The 26652-nt window shown below is 33.7% G+C and overlaps 3 protein-coding genes and 1 non-coding gene across 5 annotated transcripts; 1 reads left to right on the top strand and 3 right to left on the bottom strand.

The window, feature by feature from the left end:
• Positions 1-7280: 7280 nt before the first annotated feature.
• LOC111989298 (glycosyltransferase 6) lies at positions 7281-8878 on the bottom strand. The gene is made up of 2 exons (XM_024021085.2): positions 8256-8878; positions 7281-8060 (listed from the first exon to the last, which is right to left on the bottom strand). The coding sequence occupies exons 1-2, from the start codon at positions 8876-8878 to the stop codon at positions 7367-7369; spliced, it is 1317 nt and encodes a 438-aa protein (XP_023876853.2). The 3' UTR covers positions 7281-7366.
• A 372-nt stretch (positions 8879-9250) lies between these two features.
• On the top strand, positions 9251-9324 carry TRNAT-AGU (transfer RNA threonine (anticodon AGU)). Its single transcript has one exon. It is a non-coding gene; the product is annotated as a tRNA-Thr (tRNA).
• Positions 9325-9581: 257 nt separating this feature from the next.
• On the bottom strand, positions 9582-14359 carry LOC111989330 (heptahelical transmembrane protein 4). The gene is made up of 5 exons (XM_024021123.2): positions 14229-14359; positions 13986-14118; positions 13376-13636; positions 12212-12533; positions 9582-10524 (listed from the first exon to the last, which is right to left on the bottom strand). Exons 3-5 carry the CDS (start codon positions 13633-13635, stop codon positions 9868-9870), a joined length of 1239 nt encoding a protein of 412 aa, XP_023876891.1. The 5' UTR covers position 13636; positions 13986-14118; positions 14229-14359; the 3' UTR covers positions 9582-9867.
• A 7240-nt stretch (positions 14360-21599) lies between these two features.
• Positions 21600-23914, bottom strand: LOC111989331 (cyclin-D1-1). 2 transcript variants are annotated; one of them, XM_024021125.2, is made up of 5 exons: positions 23315-23914; positions 23150-23236; positions 22724-23033; positions 22515-22630; positions 21600-22168 (listed from the first exon to the last, which is right to left on the bottom strand). In XM_024021125.2, the coding sequence occupies exons 1-5, from the start codon at positions 23570-23572 to the stop codon at positions 22004-22006; spliced, it is 936 nt and encodes a 311-aa protein (XP_023876893.2). In that variant the 5' UTR covers positions 23573-23914; the 3' UTR covers positions 21600-22003. The 2 variants fall into 2 exon arrangements, with proteins under 2 accessions (XP_023876893.2, XP_023876894.2); XM_024021126.2 differs by having other exon boundaries at positions 22524-22630; positions 23315-23913.
• Between the last annotated feature and the right edge of the window lie 2738 nt (positions 23915-26652).

Genomic DNA, 26652 nt, shown 5'->3' with positions numbered 1-26652 from the left:
AAAGTTGTTACAAAATGTCTCTCTCTTAGAGACCTCATGTGAGAATGCATAAGGTCCTGCCAAGTAGTACTCTAATTTTGCATTTAGCATTTTTTACCTATTTCATTAAGGTTTTTTTTTTTTTTAATTGTTACCCAAAAGTTCACATTATCTTATTTTACTATTATCTTATTAATTACCTAAGCTTACACCACACCTTTCACTATTCTTCATGTCTTTTAGCATACCCACTGTTTTAGTATTAAAAAAAAAACGTAAGGGCTAATAGTAATAACTGACGAGATAAGACTCTAGAGAGAGATAGAGAGATACAAAAATGTTGTGGATTGTTAAAGAAAAGGCACTATTTCACTATATATTACCAAAATAAAAGGCTTGAGACTATCAAAACATTTGAAAGAGAGAGAGAGAAAGGAATCTGAGGGTCACCACCTCCGTTATACTGACCTTCCACCACCATCAAGACACCGATACCCCTACGGGTAATCTTTTTTTTCTTTTTGAATTAGGGGCTTAAATATGATTTAGGTTAGGTAATTTGGTTGATTAGTTTTTGTTTTGAGTATATAAGTAGAGAGAATATTTGGTGTGCAATGTAAAATCATATTCTATCATGGTTTAATTTTAAATCATCTATAAGACACATGCATACACACTTGCCCACACCATGTCTTAATGTCGCACTTTCGATGAGTGAAAGATAGTCAAAGAGTTGAGTATACTATTATTTCATAGTATGAAATATGTGAACACAAACAAATTAATTTATTTTATGGTCCCGTTATCTTTTGCATTTATTTTTGGTTTCATGATTTAAAAAAATAATAATCTTAAGATTACAAATATGCAGTGAAGCTACTAAACCAATTTTTAATATCTCAAAATGTATATGTTTCTTTACTTTAATTTAGTTTACTTTTTCTTTATAATTTATGTACAAATTATTTAAAACTGTTTTACATAAAATATTACAAAATTATCTGTGATCGCACGGGCAACTTACTAGTTAGAACTAATAATAACTAACTATCTATGATTTGTTGTGAAAAAATTGTGAACGTAGCACCTCTCTAATGTATATCTTTTAAGTATATCCATAATCCATGCATATGCATGGGGTTACAAGTTAGTATATATTAATAGGTAAAGTTTAGAGAAAGTTCAATTAAAATTTGAAATTAGAATTCAATTTTGTGCCATGTGTTTAAATTTATTGGGGACCACCCATAATTATCCACTTAAGTTTTTTAATCTTTGTGCAAGTATGTTAATAAGTGTAAAATACTAAGAATCTAATATTAATGAATTATAAAATAAAATAAAAAGAAAAATCAAATCTCATATACTCAATAAAAATCATCACACAACAAAGATTATCATACTTTCTATCTAATTATAAATTAGGAAAAAAAGGATCATAAGTAGTATAAAATTTAGGTAAGACTTTGTGAGGGTCTCTTTTTGGACAGTGACTAGACCCAGCCCTTTTGTTGTATTTGAAGGGATTCACCACAGCTAAGTGGCTTTTACAAACCAAGTGATGCACAGAGTAAGAATCCTACAATACGTACATACTAGCAAGTAAAATATATGTATTGAATAGCAAGAAAACAGCAAAGGAAAAAACAATGTAAATAGGAAATACACAAATAACTGTTAAAGATCCTCAGATCAGTATAAAATATTTCATTATTTTTCTTAATTGTGGATTACAATGTTCTCATTAAGAGTGTTTCAAGGTTCAAATAAGTTCAAAAATTACAGACTTAGCCTATTAAGACTTGCAAAGTTTGAACCCTTTGAATTCAAGTATGTTCTACATGACTGTTTTTGGGATACCAGGTGATATTTCCCTACTTTCTTTGAGTTTTTCACCGAATTTTCTCAATGATTCTGTTGTATTTACTATTGCTGAATGCCTCTCCAAGTTGGCTGCTTCTTCCTTTTATAGTGTTGTTCTGAGGTCCCAGGGACCACTGATTCCTCCCCTCTATTCCCTTGGGTACAGCGCCCATGTCATGCCACCACTTCAGTGGCTGGTCCCTTCCTTATTTCTCATAGTTTCCTTCTTTTGATGTCTTTTTCTCCAAAAGCTCCTTGCTGACTTTCCTTCCTGGGATGTCCCTAAAGTGCTGACTTCTAATCTCTTTTCCTTCAAGGCTTCTACACCTTACCTTTTAAGATACAGCTTTTTTGGCTACCTTTCCTTTTGNAGTATTTTATTTTTTTTTAAATTAGGATATTAAATATGATTTAGGTTTGGGTAATTTGTTGGATAGTTTTTGTTTTGGTATATAAGTAGAAAGAATATTTGTACGCAATTAAAGTCATATTCTACCATGTTTTAAATCATCTATAAGACAGTACATACACACTTGGCAACCATGTTTTAATGTCGCACTATCAATGAGTGGAAGACAGTGAGAAAGTTGGACATACTTTTATTTCATAGTATTAAATATGTGAACACAACACAAATTATTTGATTTTCCCGGTTCTGTTACTATTTTGCATTTATTTTTTGTTTCATGATTTAAAAAAAAAAATCTTACCTTCTTTTTTTTAGGGTGAAAAATAAATCTTACCTTGAGAAGCTATAAATACACATGAACAACAGTTATAAATTGCACAGACATGACCATTATAATGATTCAGTTCAAGGAATGAGTAAAAAAAAAAAATTGGAGGAATATTGTAAATAAAAGTTGTTACAAAATGTCTCTCTCTTAGAGACCTCATGTGAGAATGCATGAGGTCTTGCAAGTGAGTACTCTAATTTTGCATTTAGCATTTTTTACCTATTTCATTAAGTTTTTTTTTTAATTGTTACCCAAAAGTTCACATTATCTTATTTTACTATTATCTATTAATTACCTAAGCTTACACCACACCTTTCACTATTCTTCATGTTTTAGCATACCACTGTTTTAGTATTAAAAAAAAAAAATAAGGGCTAATAGTAATAACTAACAGATAAGACTCTAGAGAGAGATAGAGAGACACAAAAATGTTTGGATTGTTAAAGAAAAGGCACTATTTCACTATATATTACCAAAATAAAAGCCTGAGACTATCAAAACATTTGAAAGAGAGAGAGGAAAGGAATCTAAGGGTACCACCTCCGTTATACTGACCTTCCACCACATCAAGACACCGAAACCCCTACGGTAATCTTTTTTTTCTTTTGTATTAGGGGCTTAAATATGATTTAGGTTAGGTAATTTGGTTAATTAGTTTTTGTTTTGAGTATATAAGTAGAGAAATATTTGGTGTGCAATGTAAAATCATATTCTACCATGGTTTAATTTTAAATCATCTATAAGACACATGCATACACACTTGCCCACACATGTCTTAATGTCGCACTTCGATGAGTGAAAGATAGTCAAAGAGTTGAGTATACTTTTATTTCATAGTATGAAATATGTGAACACAAACAAATTATTTATTTCATGGTCCCGTTATTCTTTTGCATTATTTTTGGTTTCATGATTTAAAAAAATAATAATTAAAATTACAAATATGCAGTGAAGCTACTAAACCAATTTTTAATATCTCAAAATGTATATGTTTCTTTACTTTAACTTAGTTTACTTTTTCTTTATAATTTATGTACAAATTATTTAAAACTGTTTTACATAAAATATTACAAAATTATCTGTGATCGCATGGCAACTTACTACTTACGTTAGAACTAATAATAACTAACATTTATGATTTGTTGTGAAAAATTGTGACATAACACCTCTCTAATGTATATCTTTTAAGTATATCCATAATCCATGCATATGCATGGGGTTACAAGCTAGTATATATTAATAGGTAAAGTTTAGAGAAAGTTCAATTAAAATTTGAAATTAGAATTCAATTTTGTGCCATGTGTTTAAATTTATTGGGGACCACGCTATAATTATCCACTTAAGTTTTTTAATCTTTGTGCAAGTATTTTAATGAGTGTAAAATACTAAGAATCTAATATTAATGAATTATAAAATAAATAAAAAGAAAAATCAAATCTCATATACTCAATAAAAATCATCACACAACAAAGATTATCATACTTTCTATCTAATTATAAATTAGGAAAAAAAGGATCATAAGTAGTATAAAATTTAGGTAAGACTTTGTGAGGTCTTTTTTGGACAGTGACTAGACCCCCCTTTTGTTGTAATTTGAAGGGATTCACCACAGCTAAGTGGACTATTTACAAACCAAGTGATGCACAGAGTAAGAATCCTACAATACGTACATACTAGCAAGCATAAATATATGTATTGAATAGCAAGGAAAACAGCAAAGGAAAAAACAATGTAAATAGGAAATACACAAATAACTGTTAAAGATCCTCAGATCAGTATAAAATATTTCATTATTTTTCTTAATTGTAGATTACAATGTTCTCATTAAGACGTGTTTCAAGGTTCAAATAAGTTCAAAAATTACAGACTTAGATGGCTATCTAAGCCTTTAAGACTTACAAAGTTTGAATCCCTTTGAATTCAAGTATGTTCTACAGTGACTGTTTTTGGGATACCAGGTGATATTTCCCTACTCTCTTTGAGGTTTTCACCGAATTTTCTCAATGATTCTGTTGTAATTTACTATTGCTGAATGCCTCTCCAATGTTGGCTGCTTCTTCCTTTTATAGTGTTGTTCTGAGGTCCCAGGGTACCACTGATTCCTCCCCTCTATTCCCTTGGGTACCAGCGCCCATGTCATGCCAGCCACTTCAGTGGCTGGTCCCTTCCTTATTTCTCATAGTTTCCTTCTTTTGATGTCTTTTTCTCCAAAAGCTCCTTGCTGACTTTCCTTCCTGGGATGTCCCTAGAGTGCTGACTTCTAATCTCTCTTCCTTCAAGGCTTCTACACCTTACCTTTTCAGATTCAGCTTTTTGGCTACCTTTCCTTTTGCCATTTTTTCTTGAATTAGCCGATTCCCTCTCTGCCAGCTTGAAAGTTTTCTGAACTACTTCCCTTCGTGGTTCTTCCTTCTAGGTTCCCTGAGGTACCAACCCTTGGTTCATAAATTGTCAGTCCCAAGCTTTCTGATTCCTTTCTGCATTATTGGGATGCTAAGAAGGACGTGTCTACCCTTCATTTCTTGTGTTTCTTGGTGCTCTTTTGAACTTTCTCCATCTCATCCTATCTGTGTTGCAGACCCTGAGGATCCCGAGCCCCTGGCAACCTCTGGGCATCCCGAGTCAATTCCTTCTACTGGATTTCTTTTGATTCTCTAATCTTGGCAGGATGGGCCTATTTCCTTTCTTCCCTTTGCTTGTTTCTAAGGCCTATCTTTTCATGGGTTCTGGGCTTTAGATCTTTTGGGCTTTCCATCATTTTCCCTTGTGGTGAGCTCAACCACTTTAATATTACTTTCTATAGAGTTGGCCCATTGTGCTATTTTGGGCCTTGGCGTTGTGATTTTTTAGGCCTCAACAGACTTTTGATATGTGACTAATTATGTTTACTTTTTTTTTTAAAAAAAATGACTAATTATTTATATTTTTATGATAAAAATTATGTTTAATTTTGAATGTATCCATGCATTTGCATGTGTTACATTCTTGTACTCATAATTTGCTTAAGTCTTGCATTATTTTAGAAATTATATCACGTGTAAGTGGGTAATTATGCCACATGTAAATTTAATAAGGGAAATGTTAACCAATGCCTAGGGTATTGGCTTAGGAGCTATTTTTTAGAAACATTTTATTGAGAAAATAATAAAAGTATAAAACAATAAATGTTGTTAACAGCTTTTCAAATTTGCCATGAAAGTGGTGTAAAACTTTACTTTTATAGTTTATTAATAATTGTCCTAAGGACATCCGTTAACATGACCCATTTAATAATCATGCTAGGTAAATCTTATGGGAAGTCCTTATAAAAGTTAGATACTTAATTCTTCATCTTTAAGAGAAGTCATATGGTAGGAAATAAATGTAAAAGACTTAAAAGGAACGTTTCACTTCCATAATAAGAAATGTTATGTCTATAACATTTTCACAACAAATCTTAAGTAGGTAGCAATTTGTGACTGATTTTAAGATAAAATAAAGGTCGTTAGAATGAAGTTAAGAAACTAATTTTAGTTCTAAGTATATTGAAATTTATTTTTTAATCCCTAAGAACTTAAAAGTAATTGATTTTAGTTCCTAACAAACTTAAAATAATCACTTTTAGTCCCCATTAAGTGATGATGTTTCTGTTTTTGTTTAATTATGTCATTTAATGAACTAATCACTTTGAATTTCATACTAATGCTTAGGGGTGTTCACCAAACCACGCAAACCACACAAAAACCGCTCGCAAAATGATATAACCGCACCGCATCACAAGTAATAGTATACCTCACCATACTGCACCGCATGGTGCTGTGCAATTTGCAGTTTTATAATAAAAAACTGCACTGCACCCTCTCTATATATTACAATATTTTTTTTTTAAATATTAAATATATTATTAATAGTTTAATAGCTTAGTTTTCAAAACAAAAACAAAAATTTAATAATCCTAACAAGTGTTGATTAGGAAAACTAGAGTAAAATAAAGAAAAACTAGCTCAATAGTTTAAAACTTGGCCCACAATAAAGGGAAAAATCAATTTTGGATTGAGCAGAAAAAGCCAAAATTTGAAAAATATACCAGTTTCAAACCATTCAAACTGCATCTTATCTACCGCACCGCACATGTGACTGCAAAAATGAGGTGTGATATGGTTATAGTTTTGGCTAAACTCTAAACCACATCAAACTGCACATGTAATCACAAAATTGAGATGAGTGCGGTGCAGTTATGGTTTTAGCTAAACCGCACCGTAAAGTGCGGAGCTAAAAATGGTTCAAAACCGCACCGCATCGCACTGTGAACACTCCTAGTAATGCTACTTTCACAATATTTCACAACAAATCCTAGGTAACAAGCTATTAATAGTACGTTAAAAAGTGATATAAGTGATAACTCTAACATTTCACACGATTATGCACCTAATGTATAGAGTAATTTCTAAAACAAAAGTTTTTGCTTAAATCAATTTACAATTATCACGGTAAAGAATCATTATAGTTATACATTTTTTTAACTTAATCTTAACCGTTAATCTATTATTATAAAATATATATAAATAAATTATATTAATGGTAAAAAAATATGTATAACTGACATATAATAAATAATAATTAATTAAATAATAGGAGGAAGATTATGTAAAATAAAATAAAAAAAGAGGAGAAAGGAAGAGCGTGTGTGCATAAATTTATTTTTAATTTTTTTTTCTTCCTAAAATGAATGGGACTATATTATGAGAGACTATGACTATTCATAATTCACTAGCAAATAGGATTTTATGTTTTACTACCATGATGGCTCAGGCCGGATAATCGAACGGTAGAGGAGATACAAAAGAAGAATTCATAAGATCAGGATGTACAAAACCATAGTTGCGAAGCACCTGATTGTCCGCGAAATTCAAAGCCCTCTGCATCTCAGTCCAACACGTGTCCCCAACATACATAGGATTATGGTTCCCATTACATTGCTGACACCCAGTGAAATGCGTGACAAAGGGCCTCCTCCCCCTCCTCTTATATCCAGCGTCTTCCAGATATGGCTCCCTCAACTTAGCATAATACTCGCTGAGTTTCTCTGCGTGTCTCCTCCTTAACGTGGGCCCCAATATCTCAACCTCTTTGTACCCCTCGGTGATGTTCTCATATGTTTTCACTATCTCTACCCAATACCCTTGGAAGTAGTACTCGTTCTCTATGTAAGTCTTGCTCCCCCATTTGTCTTTATGCTTAAATAGTAAATAAATCAAAGCTGACTGGTCATCTGAGTGTGGGTATGTCTTGTCTTTAAATGTTGATAATTGGAGCTGGCCCCATTTCTCGTAGTTTGGGCTATTTGGGCCCATTTCAGCCCAATCATTCACCAAGTCCATGGACCACTGACAATTCCTAATCATGAACACGCCAGCATTAAGGCTCGCACCACTCTTATTACCTTTATCCTCGTAGACCAAATTGGGCCAGCCATAAACAACTAGATTATGGTCCTTGTACCTGTCCAGTGAACAAGTAAGAAAGAGTAAATTAATTCAAGTTGAAAAAAGAAAAAGAAAAAAAGAGTAATAATAACATTATTAGGAATAATAAAAATGGACATTTTAATTATTGAAGTAATTGGGTTATAGAGGACATAACCCCAATTAATGTATTGATGACTCATAACCTACCCCAAAAACAATGTTGTTGTACCTGTCTAATGGAACCTTAAATTCCATATCAGTGAATACCGCGTCGGAATCAATCCACCAAATCCATTCAACCTCTGGATGGGCTAGCATGGCGGCCCGGATTACTGGAAATTTGGCCCAATAAGCATCCATCTTGGGGTGCAAGTAAGCGTTGTTGTAGAAAATATCGTAGCCGTGAATTCGACAATAGTCAACCTTGTTCTTGAAAAGCCTTAACAACAAATGATCACCGATTGGGTTCTCACAAGGCAACGGTTGTGATCCCGTGACAACTAGGATACGATCACGTGCTCCTATAGCAAATGATGGGTGTTGCTTCAGCCAATCACTTCTCTTCTCATCCCAGTTCTTCATTGGTTTCTCAATCGAGTAGCTCAGTCCAGGGTTGTCATAAAATGATTTCTCAAGTGGGTCACATAGTTCATGTGCAGCACAATTTGGTGAACCAACAACCCCATTTGGTTCAAGTTTAGGTTCACTTTTGGGTTTGGTGAAAGGAGAGTGAATGATAGGGATGGGGTTATATAAGGACGATATGGTCCAAAGGAGTAGAAGAAGAAAAAGTACTAAGCTAAGAAAGAGAAATGTATTGGCAAGATAGACACATGTTGTGGATTTCGCCATGGGATGTGAGGGGTTTGGGAACTGAGAACAATTTTAAATAAGAGGAAGTCATGTTAAAAATGGAGTCTTTAAGGTTTTGAAGAATGGCTTTTGAACTCGCCTAACATGGGAGATTTCTATGTATCAATGACTTGCCTTCAAGCTTGCCTATATATGGGAGATTTATAGGTATCAATGAGTTTCTAATATGTACATTGCCATTTAAGGTAGAGGTTTTATGGAGACAGATAAAATTTCATAAAATTCTGTGTGACTGAATTTAGTAGCTAGTAGGATTTATGGTAGCTTCGGCCAGCCACATTTACTAAACTGCACTAGCCGAATTATATTGTTTGCGTTAATATGTTTTAGACTGACTTGAAGTGCGAACAAGCTTTCATAGCTCAGTTGGTTAGAGCACCCGTTTAGTAAGCGGGAGGTCTTGAGTTCAACTCTCAATGAAAGCACAAACTGACTTCTTTTTTTCTTTTTCATGCAAAGCAGAAAGCACATCTCAGCATTGGTAACCCTGGATCTTTCCTATAATTTTGTCAAAATTATTGCACGGTCAAACCTACACTTCTAATAGAGATGACCATAGCCACGAGACTCATCCATGATCCGTCACAACACAAGGAGAAGTAAGCTTTTCACTCCCCCTCTCTCTCTCTCTCTCTCTCTCGGTACCCTTACTTTTACCAAAAATTTGCTAAATAACATCCCATTGGAAACTTAATTCATTATTTTTGAATTCAGATACCGTTGGTAAAAATACGGATTACAGACCCAACTTCAATAGGTGGGCATCACCCAATTCCATTTTTTCTATTCTGCTGAAAATGAGTTATCAAATCCCACACCGGGTTCAATGCATAAATTTACATTAAGTGGATGGTAGGAGAGAACCTTACTCCACTGCCATCTTATTATCTACACCTATGTGACTATCCATAAAGTAACAATTGTCGACCTCACCAACTAGGCTAACTAGTCCATCTTCTTGGGATTCACTATGAACAACCTTGAAGATCACGCCATCGGAGATAAACCAACCCTGCCCGATAATGAGTGTAGGCTCCAGCAACTACTAGCACATGAAATAGTTGGTGGCTGTGCCCTGCAATGTCAAATTTCCCAGGCATCCATCGTTCAGGAATCCTTGTGGCATAAACCACTGCTCCAAGACCATAGAAAGCCCCCATCAGCAGCTCATATCCAGTTGTGTGGAGAACCTCAGGTTGGCCCCAGAACAAAATAAGCTTGTGCAGGATTGGTGCTACCCCAGAGAAACCCATGCCACAAAAGAGACATGCACGAATGGTGCGGAACTGAGGGGTTTGAAAGACTGGCAGGAGAGAAAACAAAACTGTGGTAATTCCCAAGACAGTTATAAATCCCAAGTAGAGGTTACAGAAGAAGGGGCTGCACATGAAGGAGTAGTAGACAGGAGGAAAGAAGGAGGTAGATATAAGGGCAGCAATTCCAACGTAATCAAGCCTGAGCAGGAAGTATGATAGGCGCTCAGAGTGGCAAGAAAGAAGGTGGCAAGTGCTGCTAGATAGCAAGCAAAACATGGCCCCACCTAAGAATGCAAAAAATGGCCACCGTGTGATTGGTCTAACCAGCACGGGTGCTATAATGTTTGCCACATCTTCCTTCATGCTACGCTGCATTTGATCAAAAACAAAATGAAGACATTAGCTGCATGAAGCTTTAGAAAATATGTCAATCCATCATAAGAAAAAAAAAAAAAAAAAAAAAGATTATATGACTCAAAATTATTTCAATTGTTTATACTATCAATTGAACCAGAAATTGGATATTGTCAGTTATGATCTTCCTCTGTAAAATATACACTCACCAAGAATCTATTAAAATCTCAAATATTGGAATATTGTTTCCAAAAGGAAATTGTAGAAAACTTTTTCCCTAAACAATTGAATAAACAAGCAATGTGAAAATTTGGTTTAAAAAAAGAATAAAGGATCCCAATGTAGAATGCATTAAACAAAAAGGCCGATTTTATAAGGACTTATATGCAGTCAGTGGCAGCATTACAAAAGAATCACATCCAACGAAAAATCATGAACTAACAGCATCAAAGAGGTTCAATCAAAGAGGTTCAACTGTAAATCTTAAGATACAGTACTTAACTCTATGTTATAATGACATTCATTAAGTACCTTGCTACATGCATGATCAACCCTGCCATTTCTGAAAATAAGGTATGACATGGTAATTATTGTCTGTTTGATGAAAATAAAGATATGCCAAACCATTTCTTTAAGGAAACGCTAAGATACAATTTTACTTGAAGCACATTATGCCTTTGTTGGCACTTACAAGGCTTCCTTCACAATACTCTGTTGATAAATATAGAGTCAGATAAAGCCAAAATTCTATGACACATATAATGTCTTTGGTGGGGAAGCTCCAAAAAATAAAGTTCACAAGGGTGCCAAAACTACATTTCCAATAGACCACCAAAAATAAAATTAGTCTGACAAGAGGTTGAACATCACTGCTTATTTTTCTTTTTCCTTTTTTTTTCCTTTAAAAATCATGGACATCACCAAATCTTTAACAGTGAAGTCTTGGGAAAACTACAAGCCACATCCATCTACACTACTTAATGGAATTCTGCAATTGTGTTACTTCAAAATGGATGGCATATTGATGAGAAATATATCAAAAAGTGAGGCAATCATAACAGACATGCATTACTAGGATACATATTGCTTTTTTTTCTTTGGCTGAACTAGGAATCATATTCCTACTTAAACCACTACTTCTACTACATGATCAATGATCACTAGAACTCTGTATTTTCTATCTATTAATTGATGGCTCAACACATTTACCCAGGGACTGCAATAACCATGCTATTTTGAGCAGCCAAAGGTCATATCTTCCAATTTTCAATTTCTCTCACAGATGATGCAACTTCTTTCTTGAAGCTTTCAATTCACCATCAAATATTCTTTAACTAGTACCATAACGAGTTCTCACTGACACAACCATCTATTCCTTTTTAGGATCAAACCATCTCAATTAGACTCCCTAATCTTATCATCATGTAAAACTACACTTGATTTCTGAATGAGTTCAAAAACTACAGATCATAGACTCAGTAAGTGGCTGGAATTGATTGCTTTTTAACTCAAAATTCGTAGTATCTGGTGATGATGAGATTAGGGAGTCTTATATAATTTAAAGTCTAAGGAATTAAAAGACTAGTACTAAAAATGTGTACAAGATTCTACAGAAATAGTTGGCTAGAGGAATATTACATAATAAACACCAAAAGACAAGGAATACTATGCCAATAAAGGGGGGGGGGGGTGGTAGCATTACCAAAACACAAACATCTGTGTAGTTGCCACTGGAAAATCGCTTAGGCAAACAATTATTTAGGAGTTCCATAACATGCCAACCCGAGAGTGATGGAAGAATATCCATTGAAGGCAACGTAGTCTTTAACTCCTCCCTAAGTTTGTGCAGATCAGGCATGTTGGGCAAGGAAGGGAGGCATGTCATAAGTTCTGTATGCAGTTTGTGCAGGTCAGCCTTTTTCAGAACATCAGGAAAATGTTGTAGAGAGTGAAGATCAACACTTGGAACCTTCTTCGCAGTGTATACGGTCAGGGAAAGGAAGAGGAAGAATCCAATCAAATGCCTGTAAAAGAAGTACATGCTTAATGACAAGAATGTTTAGAGGAGTTCAGAATCTTTTTATCTTTTGAACCATGAATTGAGCAACAATCATTTAACAACCTATATATAAGTAAAGAGGATGCAGCACATACATGTTATAGATAGAAAACAAATCAAACATCAATTTAGCCTAACAACATAGATACACCTAACCAAATATTGTACCAAAGTCAAAACTATGTTTTTCTAATTGTTAACAAGAAGTCTTAAAATGTAGTACGTTTTTTTTGTTTGGTAAAGTCACTCATTCACTTAAGGAACACATCAAACCAAATAATAAAGTTAAAATCAAATTATAGAATTTCCTTGTTTTATAGGTAAATACAACTCACCCATCCATACAAGATTGATCCAAACTTTGAGGACAATGCTTGTCAATAAGCACATATCTTCCTTTTGTTTCCCCTTCAAAAAAATAGAAGAAAGAAAACTCTTTTTTACATAAATCCTTTTCCCAGCGACTCCCAATTCCAAACAAGAAGATAACACACATATAAAGAAGTTTGGATTTGGTTACTGAATGGACTAATCCGCATTCGAATGAAATGAACCTATAACACTTCATAGGTTCTAACATTTTTTGAACCCACAACTTTCATAGGTTCTAACTGTCATCATAACCCAAAGTTCACATAACTTTTTAAATCCTTCTCCCAGATACTCCCATTTCAAACAAGAAGATTACATACTAAAATACTTCTTTCTACATATATGTCCAGTCCAACCAACAGATTTCCATTAAAACCACATAATGAATATTCCATTTACTCTTTCAAAGAAAATAAAAGGAACAGTAAGCCTTACGTCCAAACGTTTAGTGTCTCATTGTGAATGGTGAACATGCTAAGCAAGATCTGCTTCAATGGCCATTCAGGCCGGTAATGGCCCAAAATGAACTCATTGTCCTTCAAATACGCAGGCAATGAGTGGTACTCAACCAGCTGGTACTTCACCTTCTTCCAAAATCTCTTCCTTTTCCCTTCCTTTGAAGAATGTGTTGGAGAATTCTCCATTGCTTCAGAGGAAGCTTTCATTTCCTCACCATTTCGAAGACCTTCACTCATCCTTTGATTAACCCAAATACACCAAAAAAAAAAAATGTTAATAAAAGAAAAACAGTAATAAATAATAATATATTTAAAAATAATAATAAAAACACCCCACAAAAACCCAATTTTAAATATTTATCACCAAGATCAGCATAATACAGCAACCCAGCTTAGTTTCAATTAAAAATTTTCATTCTTTTCAAATAAAAGCAATATAAAACAAGAACCCCAAAAAAGAAAAATTGTTTTTCTTTTTAGTTGGTCTCCTAATAAAGTAAATAATGGACATACAATTGTAAAGTACAGAAATTTAAGGAATGAGGCAAGCAAGTGAAACCCAGATGAGGAGCAAAAAAAAAAAAAACCTGAAATTGAAGTAGCAGCAGCTGAGAACGATGACCCAGAAGAAGATTCTTCAGCTGCTTCAATTATATTTGCTATATATTGTTCATATAACAAATATAAACGAATTTTCAAGGCTGAGAAAACCAGCAGTACCTTCAAGAGAAAACGGCAAAAAGATGATTAGAATAAGAAGGAAAAGACAAAGAAAGTACGGAAAAATTTAAAGAATGGTAAAGTATATGGGTTTGATTAATCGTCGATACTTTTTGGCGGTTCGGAAATGCCCACAAAGAAATGTTTTTTTGACGCAAATAACTACGGCAAAGTGTTTATAAAAGAAAGAGAGAGATCTTTTGTAGAGATGCGAAGATGCCACGTTCTCAGGTAACATGTGGCGACATATAAAATTTGATGCCAATGTTTGCGTAATGCGTATTAACAATCTGCCGCAAGTTCTTGGTCCAAGCAGATTTCGGTGCTTTTTTTGTGGACCCATCCTCAAGGCGGGATATTTATTTGGTTTTTTTGTTTTTGTTTTTGTTTTTTTTTTAAGTGTATAGTTTCAATTTTAGAACAGGGTAGTGATGTTTCTGTTAGAAATAAAAATTGATGTTAAATTTTATTTTTATTTTTGAGATAGTTTCGCGTCTACTTTTGATTATAATTATTTATTATCAAATTAAAATATCAAATGGTTTTTGATGTGAGCAAAGATTGAACCTCATATATCTTATTTCAACTATAAATTTTTTTTCTCAATTGAACTAATTAGAACCCACAATTTTATATTAATTAATTTAGAAGGCTATTGACGATTAGTTTATTTGTTTTACATATTTGTTAAATGATATATAATACAAAAAGTGGACTTTAGCAAATACGCAAGTTAAAAAAATATAAATAAATAACAGTCTTGTAATTTAATTGGTTAACACATCTTGGTATTTCTAACTATGACATCAAAGATTTATATATCTCATTTCTCAACTATCGAATTATTAAAAAAAAAAAAGCCAAAAAATACTAAGTGGCTTGGAACTTTGACTATAGTTTTATTTGTTTTGATGGAAAACTTTATGTGAAAATGGTCTTTCGCGTTTTTTCTATTTGGTAGTATTAGAAAAAAAAAATGGTTCAAATGAAAACTATTTCTTGACTTCTCTTATATTGTTTGGCATGAGATAGAGTTGTTTTGCACTAATTTTTTTTTTGAAAAATAACTATATTATGCCAAGCTAAATAAAGGAAGTTAAAAAATAATTTTCCAACTTATTCTAAGGTTCCTACTAAACATAGAAAAATGAGATAGTTTTATAGAAAATGTTAATTCTCAAACAAATGAAAATATCTTCATGGTCACACACATCTAGCAAAATGAAATATACTTCTAGCAAGAGAAAGAAGAGAGCAAACTCTCACTCACTTTCCTCTAGGGGTGTGCAGAAAACCCACCGACTCGTTAAATTCGACCCGACTCACGGGGTTGGGTCGGTTTTTAAGGCTTGGTGGGTTGGGTTGGGTTACAAAAAAAAATTTTATAGCGGGTTAGATTGGGTTTGGGTCATAAAATTACAAATCCGCCAAACCCAACCCAACCCACCCATATTTAATATATATTTAAAATATTTTATATATTTAATATATTTTTTTTTAAATTAGCTGTAGGGCACTTTTATATATATATATTTAATAATTCAAAAAAAAAAAAACTAGCTGTAGAGTAGCACTTCCTTAGTTGCTCCTACTAATACTAATTTAATATATATATATATATATATATATATATATATATATATATAAATATTATATAATTAATAAAATTTTTAAAATAACTAGCTCTTCCTATCCTATATAAAAGTTAATTAGTTCACACAAATCCTAATAAATTACTATTGTTGTTTAGTCATTAGTGTTGTTTGCCTTTAAGGAGTTACATTGATACTAATCTTTAGGTTTTTTTTTAATATATTAATATTTATATTTTTTTCTATTCAATTTAATAATAATAATAATAAAATTTGTCAAACCTATGGGTTCAACCCAACCCAACCCAACCCGACCCATGTGGGTTGGGTTGGACTTATGTGATGGGTTGGGTTGGGTTGGGTTGAATTTTTTTTGACCCCATCATGGTGGGTTGGGTCAAAAAATCCTCTCAACCCGACCCATGCACACCCCTACTTTCCTCTCTACCTTGCCACTTGATTTCAACTAAAATAGTTTTGCTTTGATATTGATCAGTGATCACGTTTATAAATTTTACTGTCGATGTTTATGTTACTTTGCTAATCTCTTTTACTTGAGCGTTCTGGACACTTCTTATTACATTATGAGAAATAATTGAGCATGTATGCTTTGTTTTGCTACACTTTTTTACATTGATTTGAAGCATTGCTGGACTTTTTGTAGCCTTGCTGGACACGATCATTTAGTATGTTGCACTCTTTGTATCTTGTCAACTTAACCCTGCTAGACATATATTCATTTGAATTTTACTAAACACATTTGATTACCATTTCTAGATACTTTTTTAAGTTCTATCAAAAATACTATATTGAATTCACTAAACGCATCATCCTAGCTTTGTCGGAAGAATTAAAAAGACTTTGTTGAACATGTTATTTTTACTTTCCCCTCGTGTTCTCATTCTTACTAAACACTCTGGATTGTTTTGCTAGCCCATGTAAGTGAACCAATATGATTCTTCACTTCTCTTCCCATGATTTGAGTGTATATTTAACTTGTCACCACTATAAATCTCTAATTGGCAAGCTGTAATATTGTTAAAATTATTTTGGAATTGATTTTAAGGTTGTTGAGGTTACTGTTGGATGTCTAGTATTACCACTTGATGTCCAGTTTTGTATTTGTATTATCACTTGTAAGAAAATAAAGAGAAAATAGAGTACATAGCTCATAAAGAGAAAATAGAGTACATACCTCTATAAGATCATATACTTGTTTGTTCCACGATGTAAACCATACCTCTATAGCTTGAACGGTTTGTTACTCATGGTAGTGCTTGCTACTAGAGCAAGTCACACAATACCCATGGCCTAAGAAGTAAGAACCATAAGACAAAACCCAAAAACATGAGAGAATGGTGGAAATGAAGATGTTCTATTTTCTATGAGTTACACAATTGAGAGAGGTTACACCCTTTTGTAACCCATTTTCATGTAACCTATGTTACATGAAATTAACCAAAAGGTCATACCCACTAATGGGTAACTGTCCAAATTCTAACACCACTAGAAGCCTATGGTTTACTTAGATACCACCATACCATGTCACAACTAACATCAGAACCGTTGGATCTCTTACTCTTGTTGTTGGATACTCTAGGATCTAACTACACCCATAAAGGAAAAGTTCTTTAGTTTAGTTCCCTACGTTGTTGTTTTTCTTTTCTACATCATTCTTCATCTTATTTTACTTATTAATTACATTATTTTATTGTTAAAGAGTAAACACAACTATAGCAACCAACAGTGATCCATTGACATGAGTTCTAGACTCGACTATCCCCTCAAACTTGGTTTTAACTATTAACATGTTAAGTCACGACACGTGTTATTGCAACAAAAAGACCCTACCTGTTGTAATCAATCCAAGCTTTAAGCATTGCATAAAAGAACTAATAAAAGAACATTTGAGCTTGGATTAGCTCATAAGTCATAAGTGGACGAGTCATCATTGACTCTAGCAGGTGATATGTTCTTGAAGCATCATGCATGTTGCTTTTTAGTAACCTAATTTGTGTACCTTTAGGGTGGCTACAAATTACGATTGGGACAACATCATAATTTAGTCGGTAGGATATTGTCTTTCAATTTCAATTTGCGATGAAAACATAAGCAATATGACTACAGAGTTTTAGATAAGAAAGAGTTGATTTTGTTGACTTTTTTTTTTACATGGCCCAACTTTTGCAATTTTTAGGTAATGGGCTTTTATTGTCTAGTTTCATTCCTTTTAAATTGGATTTAACTGTTAAGGAAGTTGCGTTTCATGTATTCTATATAAAAACGAACCTTCCCACCGATTGTTTTTTTTTTTTTGAGAAACACCTTCCCACCGATTGTAAAAGTATGCAAGTGAAATAAGAAGCAAAAGTGTGTAAGTGTGGTGGGTAGGGGTGTGTAGGTAACTCATCGACTCAACCTAACTTGTCGGGTTGGGTCGATTTCTAAGGTTTGGTGAGTTGAGTTGAGTTATGAATTTTTTTTTTTTTAATAGTGGGTTGGATTAGGTTCTAGTTATCACAATCACAACCTGCCTAACCCAACCCGACCCATTTATATATTTAAAATTTAAATTATATATATTTACAAATATATTATAAATTAATAATTGTTTATTTAATTTTTTTCTCTCCTTCGGCTCTTCCTATATAAAATCCAATTATCTCGCAAGCCCCAACAATCTTATTTCTTTCTATGCCGCCTTCCACTCCCACTCTCACACTCCACTCCTATTTGTTTATAACTGAATTGGGATACCAATTCATGTATATTTTGTTTGTCAACTCAATTGGATATATTTTGTTTATAACTGAATTGGAATACTAGTTTATATATTTTTTATTTATCAACTCAAGTGGCAAGTGAGATTTTTTTTTTCTACTCAATTTAATAATAATAGTAATAAAAATAAAATAAAATAAAAAATTGTACAACTCATAGGTTCAACCCGACCCAACCCGATCCATGTGGGTTGGGTTGAACCCCTATGATGGGTTGGGTTGGGTTTTATTTATTTTCAACCTACCATGGTGGGTTGAGTTAAAAAATCTCATCAACCCGACCTAACCTGATCCATGTACAACTCTAGTGGTGAGTAGTAAATTGTGTTGTAATGGTTTAAGTATCAATAAAACTTCTCCTTCATTGAGAACTAATTCTGCTTAATTACAAAGTATTTGATATGATTTTTCCAATGTATAGAATTAATAATTTTAACAAAATTTTTGTAGAGAAAAACCAAGATGAATTAAAAAGTTCCAAAAGATATAATTACTAATTAGCACGTAATGAAGCTTCCAGGCAAAAAGATGGGCCTACATGGATATTATATCAAATCTTTTACCATTTCAAAATCAAAAGTTTTTTACGCTTTTTAGCTTCTTCTGTTTTTTTCCCTAGGTGTGATTTAAACCCACAAATTCCAAGAAGACGGACATAAATTGTTTTTGCCGAATCAGATGCTAACTATAGAACTAACTTTAATAATATCATTATTTTGCAGCTTGTTTTTCCGAAAAGAGAGGATTCTTAATTATTAAAACTTAACAAACACTCTACAGATGACAATGAGAGAGCCCAAATCCAAGACACCATTTGGCATACAGTCTCTGACCCAAGCCCAACATTATTTTGCAACTTTTAGATAGCAAATAGTGCAGCTCGAGTAAAACCACGCGGATTATTATTACCTTATTATCACGATATGCGACCAAGGACCAGTGCCTAGTGAGGTTCTTTGCAATAAAGATCGACAATTCCCTCCTCCTGCTTTTCCTCCTTTTTAATATTTTTTAATGAGCTTCGTCTTATCATTTTGGGATCTTCTATTCTATCTAAATCAAAAAATTTGTTTTACCTGTCCCAATGGCCCTTTTCTTTGAAAAAGAAGCCTGACAAGAAAAGCGAACGTATCAAGAATAACAGGTAACAGCAACCAAATCTAGGTAATTTTGACTTCTAAAATACAAAATCTAATTAGGTTTGGCTGTATATACAAGCGGATGAATGTTTGAGCTCTCAATATCAAGTTTTTGAGCTCAAGGACATTATCAAACTCATTTGGTTTAGAGCAGTCATCATCTTAACCCTCAATTAATTAAAATCTTGGTAAAATATGTGCATATTTATCAAGTTTATATCAAGCTTATTACTAAGCCTAGACCTAGCTTGGTTTTTTTATTGAGCTCTATTGTTCACTAGCCCGTTCATGAACAATTTTTTTTTTTTTGGACTTAGCTTGTTTATTAAACAAGCCTAAAACTAAGAGTAAAAAAGATTGGTTTTTTTTTTTAAAATAAACAAACAAATATAAATGGGTTTTTATCTATTCAAGCCCAAGCTCCTTATGAATAATTTGGTTCATTTACTGCCCTAAGCTTGGGTTGACGCTAGGAACTATGAATGTTTTTCAAATTATCTAGTTTGCTCCCTAAACACAAATGTAACTTAACACCGTTTGAAAATTGCCCAGCTTCTCCTACTTCTTTTTTCATCTATGGCTGCTATTTATTTGTCATTGATTACCCAAACACTTCATCGTATGTATAATTGTCATAATATAGTCATCGGGAAACACATGCAATCAAGACAAGTTATTGGAAGTAAGAAGAGGACTTGAAGGAGTAGTGAATTTTCAAATGGTGTTAAGTATTGATTGTGCTTAAGAAGCAAATTAGATAGTACCTATTATTAGCCCAGACTTTAGAGGTGGTTCTTCTATTTTATCCTATTTAATTTAAGTAAAAATATCATTTTGAGATTGCTATCAATTTGGTTTCTACATTTTGGTAACATTCAATTTGGTCTATGTTATTTTCAACTTATAATTAATTTAGTCCCTAGCTACTGTCAACTTACTAATAGAAAATGCAAGCTGTGACGGCAAATTGAAGACAACATGGATTAAATTGCTAATAGAGACCAATTTCACTATAAGTTGAAAATAAACTAAATTAGCTCAACTTAGACAATACAGACCTTGACTACAAGTTGAAAATAACAAGTATCAAATTAATTATTTGCCACTAAAATAAAAGGACCAAATTAATAACCACCCTAAAATGTAGATACCAAAATAATATTTTCAATTTCAATTTAATTTGGCTAAGAGAAACTTCCTTTTTCAACATCATTCATTTCTTGCACTCTACCCCTGAACTCGTGAATTAATGCCAGGGAAGGTCCTAGTATCAGAACGGACTTTGTTATCACCTTTTTTTAGATTTATGGGAAAGTTTGTCTGTCTCCAGCAAGCTCCTAGGATCCTTCCTTGTTTCTGTCTTTTATCTCGAATATATTCGATGCTTCTGTAAACACTTCTGGGTAACACTTTGTGCTAGACTGTAAGGATAATTACATAAGTGCTTATCTGCAATGTATATTCAACTTTTTGTGGGAGAACAGTGACAAACTCGTCAAACAACTGTTTTTGTTTTTGCGTGCGCGCGCCCTTTTGTTGGGATGTGCAAATGAGACCCATTTTCGGAGTGCTATTTACACTGGTGCGGAAATCCCAATTGAAACCCCTTTTCTGATCATAATATATGGATCTAAATTTTGTACTAGTAATTAGTAAAATAATAGAGCAAAGAAAAAACAGCATAGAAATAGCTATCATATTGCATGTCACTTGCCAGATAATTTTCTATGGCACCAAAATGTCATTTTTGCTCTTGTGGTGGACAGCAAGTGTTGCTTCATTGATACTATGTGCATGGCCCAGTTGGCCAATTGAGTCATAAAATCACTAATCCTTTTACAAGAAGCAGCCTAAATGACAATGGAAAAGGTTGGATTCCTAGTCATCACGGGTATGTGCAAAGGTTGAATATATGAGTCCTTCAAGTCATCATGGGCATGTTATTCAAACACACAGGTGGCCATACTATAAAAAAATGAAATTCACCTTGAGGTTTGCTTGTCTGTTGTCAATATTTTCAACCAGATTCTGACGGGAGCTATGAAAAACTTGCTTTCATGTCACCTTATTGAATCGATTTTCACGGAATTTGTCAATAATAAGAAAAATGACTTGTACAAAATTTCTTGGTTGTGACAACTGACAAGTACCTCAGCCTTTTATTTTACATATTTTCATACGAAAATTGGAATCGGTCCAACACAAAATGAATAATGTCAAACAGCATACTGTTTGAACAAGTCAGAAGACTTCCCTCACAATCATCTTGCAGTAGCTACACACACACGAAGAAACTTCAAACAATAGACGAAGTAGAAGGTAAGATTAAACATCTGTTTCCAGCACTAATTCAGTTGTGAGTCTTGGCTTTACTTCAAGTCCTTGTTACCCCAGTTTTGTGAACATTGAAGCTTATGCCAATAGCTGCATCTGTCACACCTACAGTACTTGGTGGCATTGGCTGCAACGTTTTATGTTTAACGTGTGCCAGTATGCACTTTGTCTGCTTCATAAGGTTGTAACATTTTTTCACCAATTCCTGTGCCAGAATTAGAATTATTCTAACAATTTGTATGCTTATATTACTTCAAACATTAGGACATAAAAAGTTCACTGTGTCTGGTCTTGCAAAAAAGAGAAACAGGACATCATTGACAATGCTGCTTCTCATGTAGCATAAACTGGCATTTTTTGTGGATTCTACCACCAAGAAAAGCCTATTTTCATTTATTCGTTTGTCACTTCATTAAAAGTGATGAGTCTTGCAAGCCACGCAACAAATTTATTTGGCAAGGACTAACTAGCTTCTAAAAGTAGTTTACCAATAGTGAGGACTAACTAGGCAGCATCATATTGATAATTTGAATTTGCAAAGTGAGGCATACTTTTCTTACTCTTTTGTGAAAGTAGCCCAACTCTTGGTCATCCACATATTGATCTGTTGCACATAGTACGGCAGCTGCTGCTATTGAAGATGGTGGATAGTCCAAGAAATCGATCACTGTTAAAAACATCATGTTAATTAGCTATAATATTTATGTGTGTGTGTTTGAGAGACAGAGAGAGAGAGAGAGAGTTTCAATTGAGGAATTACCTTGACACGTGCTGATAATTAGATCCGAGGCACGCGAGAAAACTTGACTGCAATCTTTTAGTGGAGAACCAAGACATGAAAGCTTAGCAATGAAATAATGGACAAAGTCGAAAGGTGTAGTCCTGCGCAATCTCCACTTAAGATTGGCCATGACAAAGAGCTCCATTCGTTGAACTGTTTTGGGCTTGAATAGGAATCTCGGTTCCTTCACCTGCAGGTCTAATAGAAGTGGCACGCTTGTTTCTTCCATTTTTGCTGCCAGGGCCAGGCAAGCAACCGATAACAGCTGCAGGGGCCACCCTTTACCTTTCTGCAGAAAAGCAAAACAAGTTAACACAAAACCAAAACTATCCTGCAATGTAATTGTATACTTTGTTTCTGTTTGAGTGTTTGTCTAACATGACTGAGCCTAAGGATAAGAATTACCGGCAATGTATGAGAGGAGAGAAAACAATCCAGATAGTTTACAGAAAGATATGCCGTTTCAGGCCTAAACTGGTAGTAAGCATGCACCTGTAGGATACAAATCATTATTGAAGAAAATGATACAAGAACCAAATACCAAATATATATGTGATGCAGTATCAGTACCTTCAACATCCAATTGACCGCGTCTTTTCTAGCACTGATAATACTAGGATTTCCACGTAACCGATGTAGTAATTCAAGTTCAAGCATTTGATCAATCTCAGAATCGAAGACACTAGTAATAGAGCTCTCCTCGTCCGACAGGAAATCCAGAGTTGCATGAAAATCTTGGTCACATGTTTCAGCATTTGAGGAAACCACATCATCAGATACTTCATTGCAATATAGATTAGGAGTAGAGTAGTCTGATGACATGGGCATTGTAGGCAGCTGGTACTGAATTAGTAGAGACACAGCATCACCATTTTGGTTCTCTCTTCGAAAGAATGGTTCAGAAATATATGCAAGTCCTATTTAGGGAGGCTGAGCCAAGTCTTTTTCGTGGATTTGCATATGGGAAAGCCATATGACATGGCAGAATAAAATTGGCCCCTACAAAATGAAGCTTCGTTGAGGGGCAGCCAAAGTTAAGTAGGGCCAGTTTCAGGCTTTTCAAGGTTTATTTTGTATCACTACATCCTTTTCTGCAATGCCCATTTACAGCTCCTGAAGTTGGTTTTCTCTCCATTATTGTACTTCCAAGTCCACAGCGAAAATTGACAATGCTACATGATAGGGCAGCAAAAAAGTTATTGGGTAGCGAGAATATTCGATTTCGTGGATGACCATAAACAGTACACACTGAACATAAATGATATGATGTTGCTATCAGGGACATAATGAGCATAGTAACAAATCAAGTAGATGTTGGCTCACTTGACTGGCGCAATTAGAAGATAGTGATTTGAGTCATAGGACTGATTTAAAGAAGCAGTTATAATAAGTACATTATCTTGATTTTTGATTGAATAAATCATAATTAAGAAAGAAAATAAACAAAAATAAAATGTTTTAATTGATTAACCACTCTTCTCTATTCTGCCTTTGGCATTAATTAAGTAAATTTTTTTGAAGGAACGTCTTTGAGAAAAAGAGATGAAGAGATTAGGGTCCTCCTCTTAGATTACGTAACTTCACATTTGAGTTTTAAAAACATATTTATCTATTTTGAAAATTAGTCAATTAGATTTTGTCACATCACTAACATTTAACTATCCTCATTTTTGTAATTATTAAATTATTGCCACATCCGCTCCTCAACCTTCCTTGAACTTCTGTTGCCCAAGTATAAGAGCATCCGCAATAAGCCCAACAAAATCATTTTCCCCAAATTTTAGTGAGTAAAACAGTATAACTGCCTTTTATGGTCTTTAACGAACTCAACTAGTACTGCCTCAACCCATTTTTTTTCCCAAACTTTGTCAAGGCAGATTGACTTTGATTTTATATGTGCTGAGGTCACTAAATCTCTAATGCTTTAAAGTTCTTGAAGGAATCTGCAAGGAAATTGGTAGAAACTAACTTTAATTTGTTGGGGGTCATGATCATGAAGGTGGTGTTAGGAAAAATCATTTTCTGATTGGAACATAATTTGCTTTTCAAAAAGAGAAGAGGAGCTGGGTTGTAGAATGGGACATATGAACAAAGCTTTGTTAGGTAAACAATTTTGGAGGGTTGCTTCTAACCTAAATTATTTGTAATCTAAGTTATCACAGTCCTAGAATGTAAACAAATAATACCTTCAATGCGTTAGGATACTTTTGTTTTTGTTTTTTTTTGTGTGTAAGTTAGTCGACAATGCTTTAGCTATCAAAAGTAGAGTAGTGGAACACTCAAAAGTAAAATGGCACTGGCAAGTGGCAACGTGTTGAGCTAATAGAGTCCATAAATTTCTCTCTAATTTAGAGGGGTTATAACTTTATTAATTATACGAGATTCTTCCAGTGGCGGCTAGCGAGATCTTCCCCATGCAATCATGAAAAGAACCTAACACCATACCATCCCTCCATAATTTTTGAAGGGATTTTGCCTAAGGACACATTCACCATGATTGCAAGGAAAGGTCCTTTTGTGTTGCATTAAACGCAAACTAGGATAGGTTGGCCTTAATTAATACGAGATGTGAATGGAGATGGCCCCTTGTAGACGCTTCTCTTTAGGCAAACGAGGTCAGCCATCGTTAATCTTTGTGTGAGCTTCTCCTTTTTGGTCCCAAATAGATCGCTTCAGCTTGAAGGCTTGATCATTTTATGCAGTTCGGCTACATACTTGGTTGCTTCGGCTGAGGAATTATGTTTGGGGTCTTGATCAGGGCCTGCTCTATAGGTGATACAATTAATGCAATCGTCTAAGGCCCCCAAATAAAAGAAGGCCCCCACTTGTAAAAAAAAAACTATATATATAATATATTTATCTATATATTTTAATTAAAAAAATTAAGTACTTTTATTGGTCAATAAAATGTATTAAAAAGGTCCCAATATATCTTAAAACGCAGAAGATTAAAAAGGGAAAAAACAAAAATAGTCCAACTTCAGCTAACAAAATTAAATTTAAGCTGGATAGCACGTTTTTTGCACAATTGCGCACTGCATAGCAGCACAGGCTGCACAGTTGCGCATTGCATAGCAGTACAGGCTACACAGCCCAGAGGCCCATAGGACAATGCGTTTTCTTACTTTATCAATTATTATAAATTATCATACCAATTAATAATTTGATGTGTATCATATCAATTCATTTATATTATAGTGACTCTAATTTATTGAACCATGTAATAAATTAATTTTTATTTGAAAAAGAAAGATTAAGTGGATTAACTATATTAAAATTAAAATTAACAAAATCTTATTTAAGGTCTTATGTCACAAGAAAGATTAAGTGGATTAGCTATATTATCAATTGAAAAAGAAATGCTAGAATAACTTAAATACAAAAACTTAATTAGTAATTTTGCATCTCAAAAAGTAAGAAAAATAGATTTTAAATAATAAAAAAATCAATATATATTATTTGATTAATATTTAAATATAAAAAGATCACACTTAAAATTTTCACCTAAGGCCCTCAAAGTTGTTGATCTAGCCCTGGTCTTGATCAGCCTAGTGGCCTTGACCCTTGAGCTTAGAAATATGCTTAACAGTTGGCCAATTGTCGCCTTTTTAGGCCTCACCTTTTAGGTTGGGTCAATAGAGCTAGGTTTACTCAAATCGAACCCCCTTAGCCAATTGGAGAATCGCAAGACCTGAGCTTGTGCAATTTCCCCTTCCAATATTAATAAATAAATAAATAAATTTGTATATACTAATATTATTTTTGCGTGATGCATGGTTTGACGAAGATTCATATATAAGCTAAAATCTATTTCTATTTCTATTAACTATATAAAAAGTGCCAGTAAACCAAGTAATAATAACTTTTGGTTTATTCAAGTTTTGGAATTATGCTACTTTCTAAAGTGG

The sequence above is a fragment of the Quercus suber genome, unplaced genomic scaffold (assembly GCF_002906115.3).
Source record: "Quercus suber isolate HL8 unplaced genomic scaffold, Cork oak 2.0 scaffold_118, whole genome shotgun sequence".
Lineage (NCBI taxonomy): Eukaryota > Viridiplantae > Streptophyta > Magnoliopsida > Fagales > Fagaceae > Quercus > Quercus suber.
The sequence above is the reverse complement of the archived record's forward strand: the minus strand, read 5'-3'. Positions and strand labels throughout refer to the sequence as shown.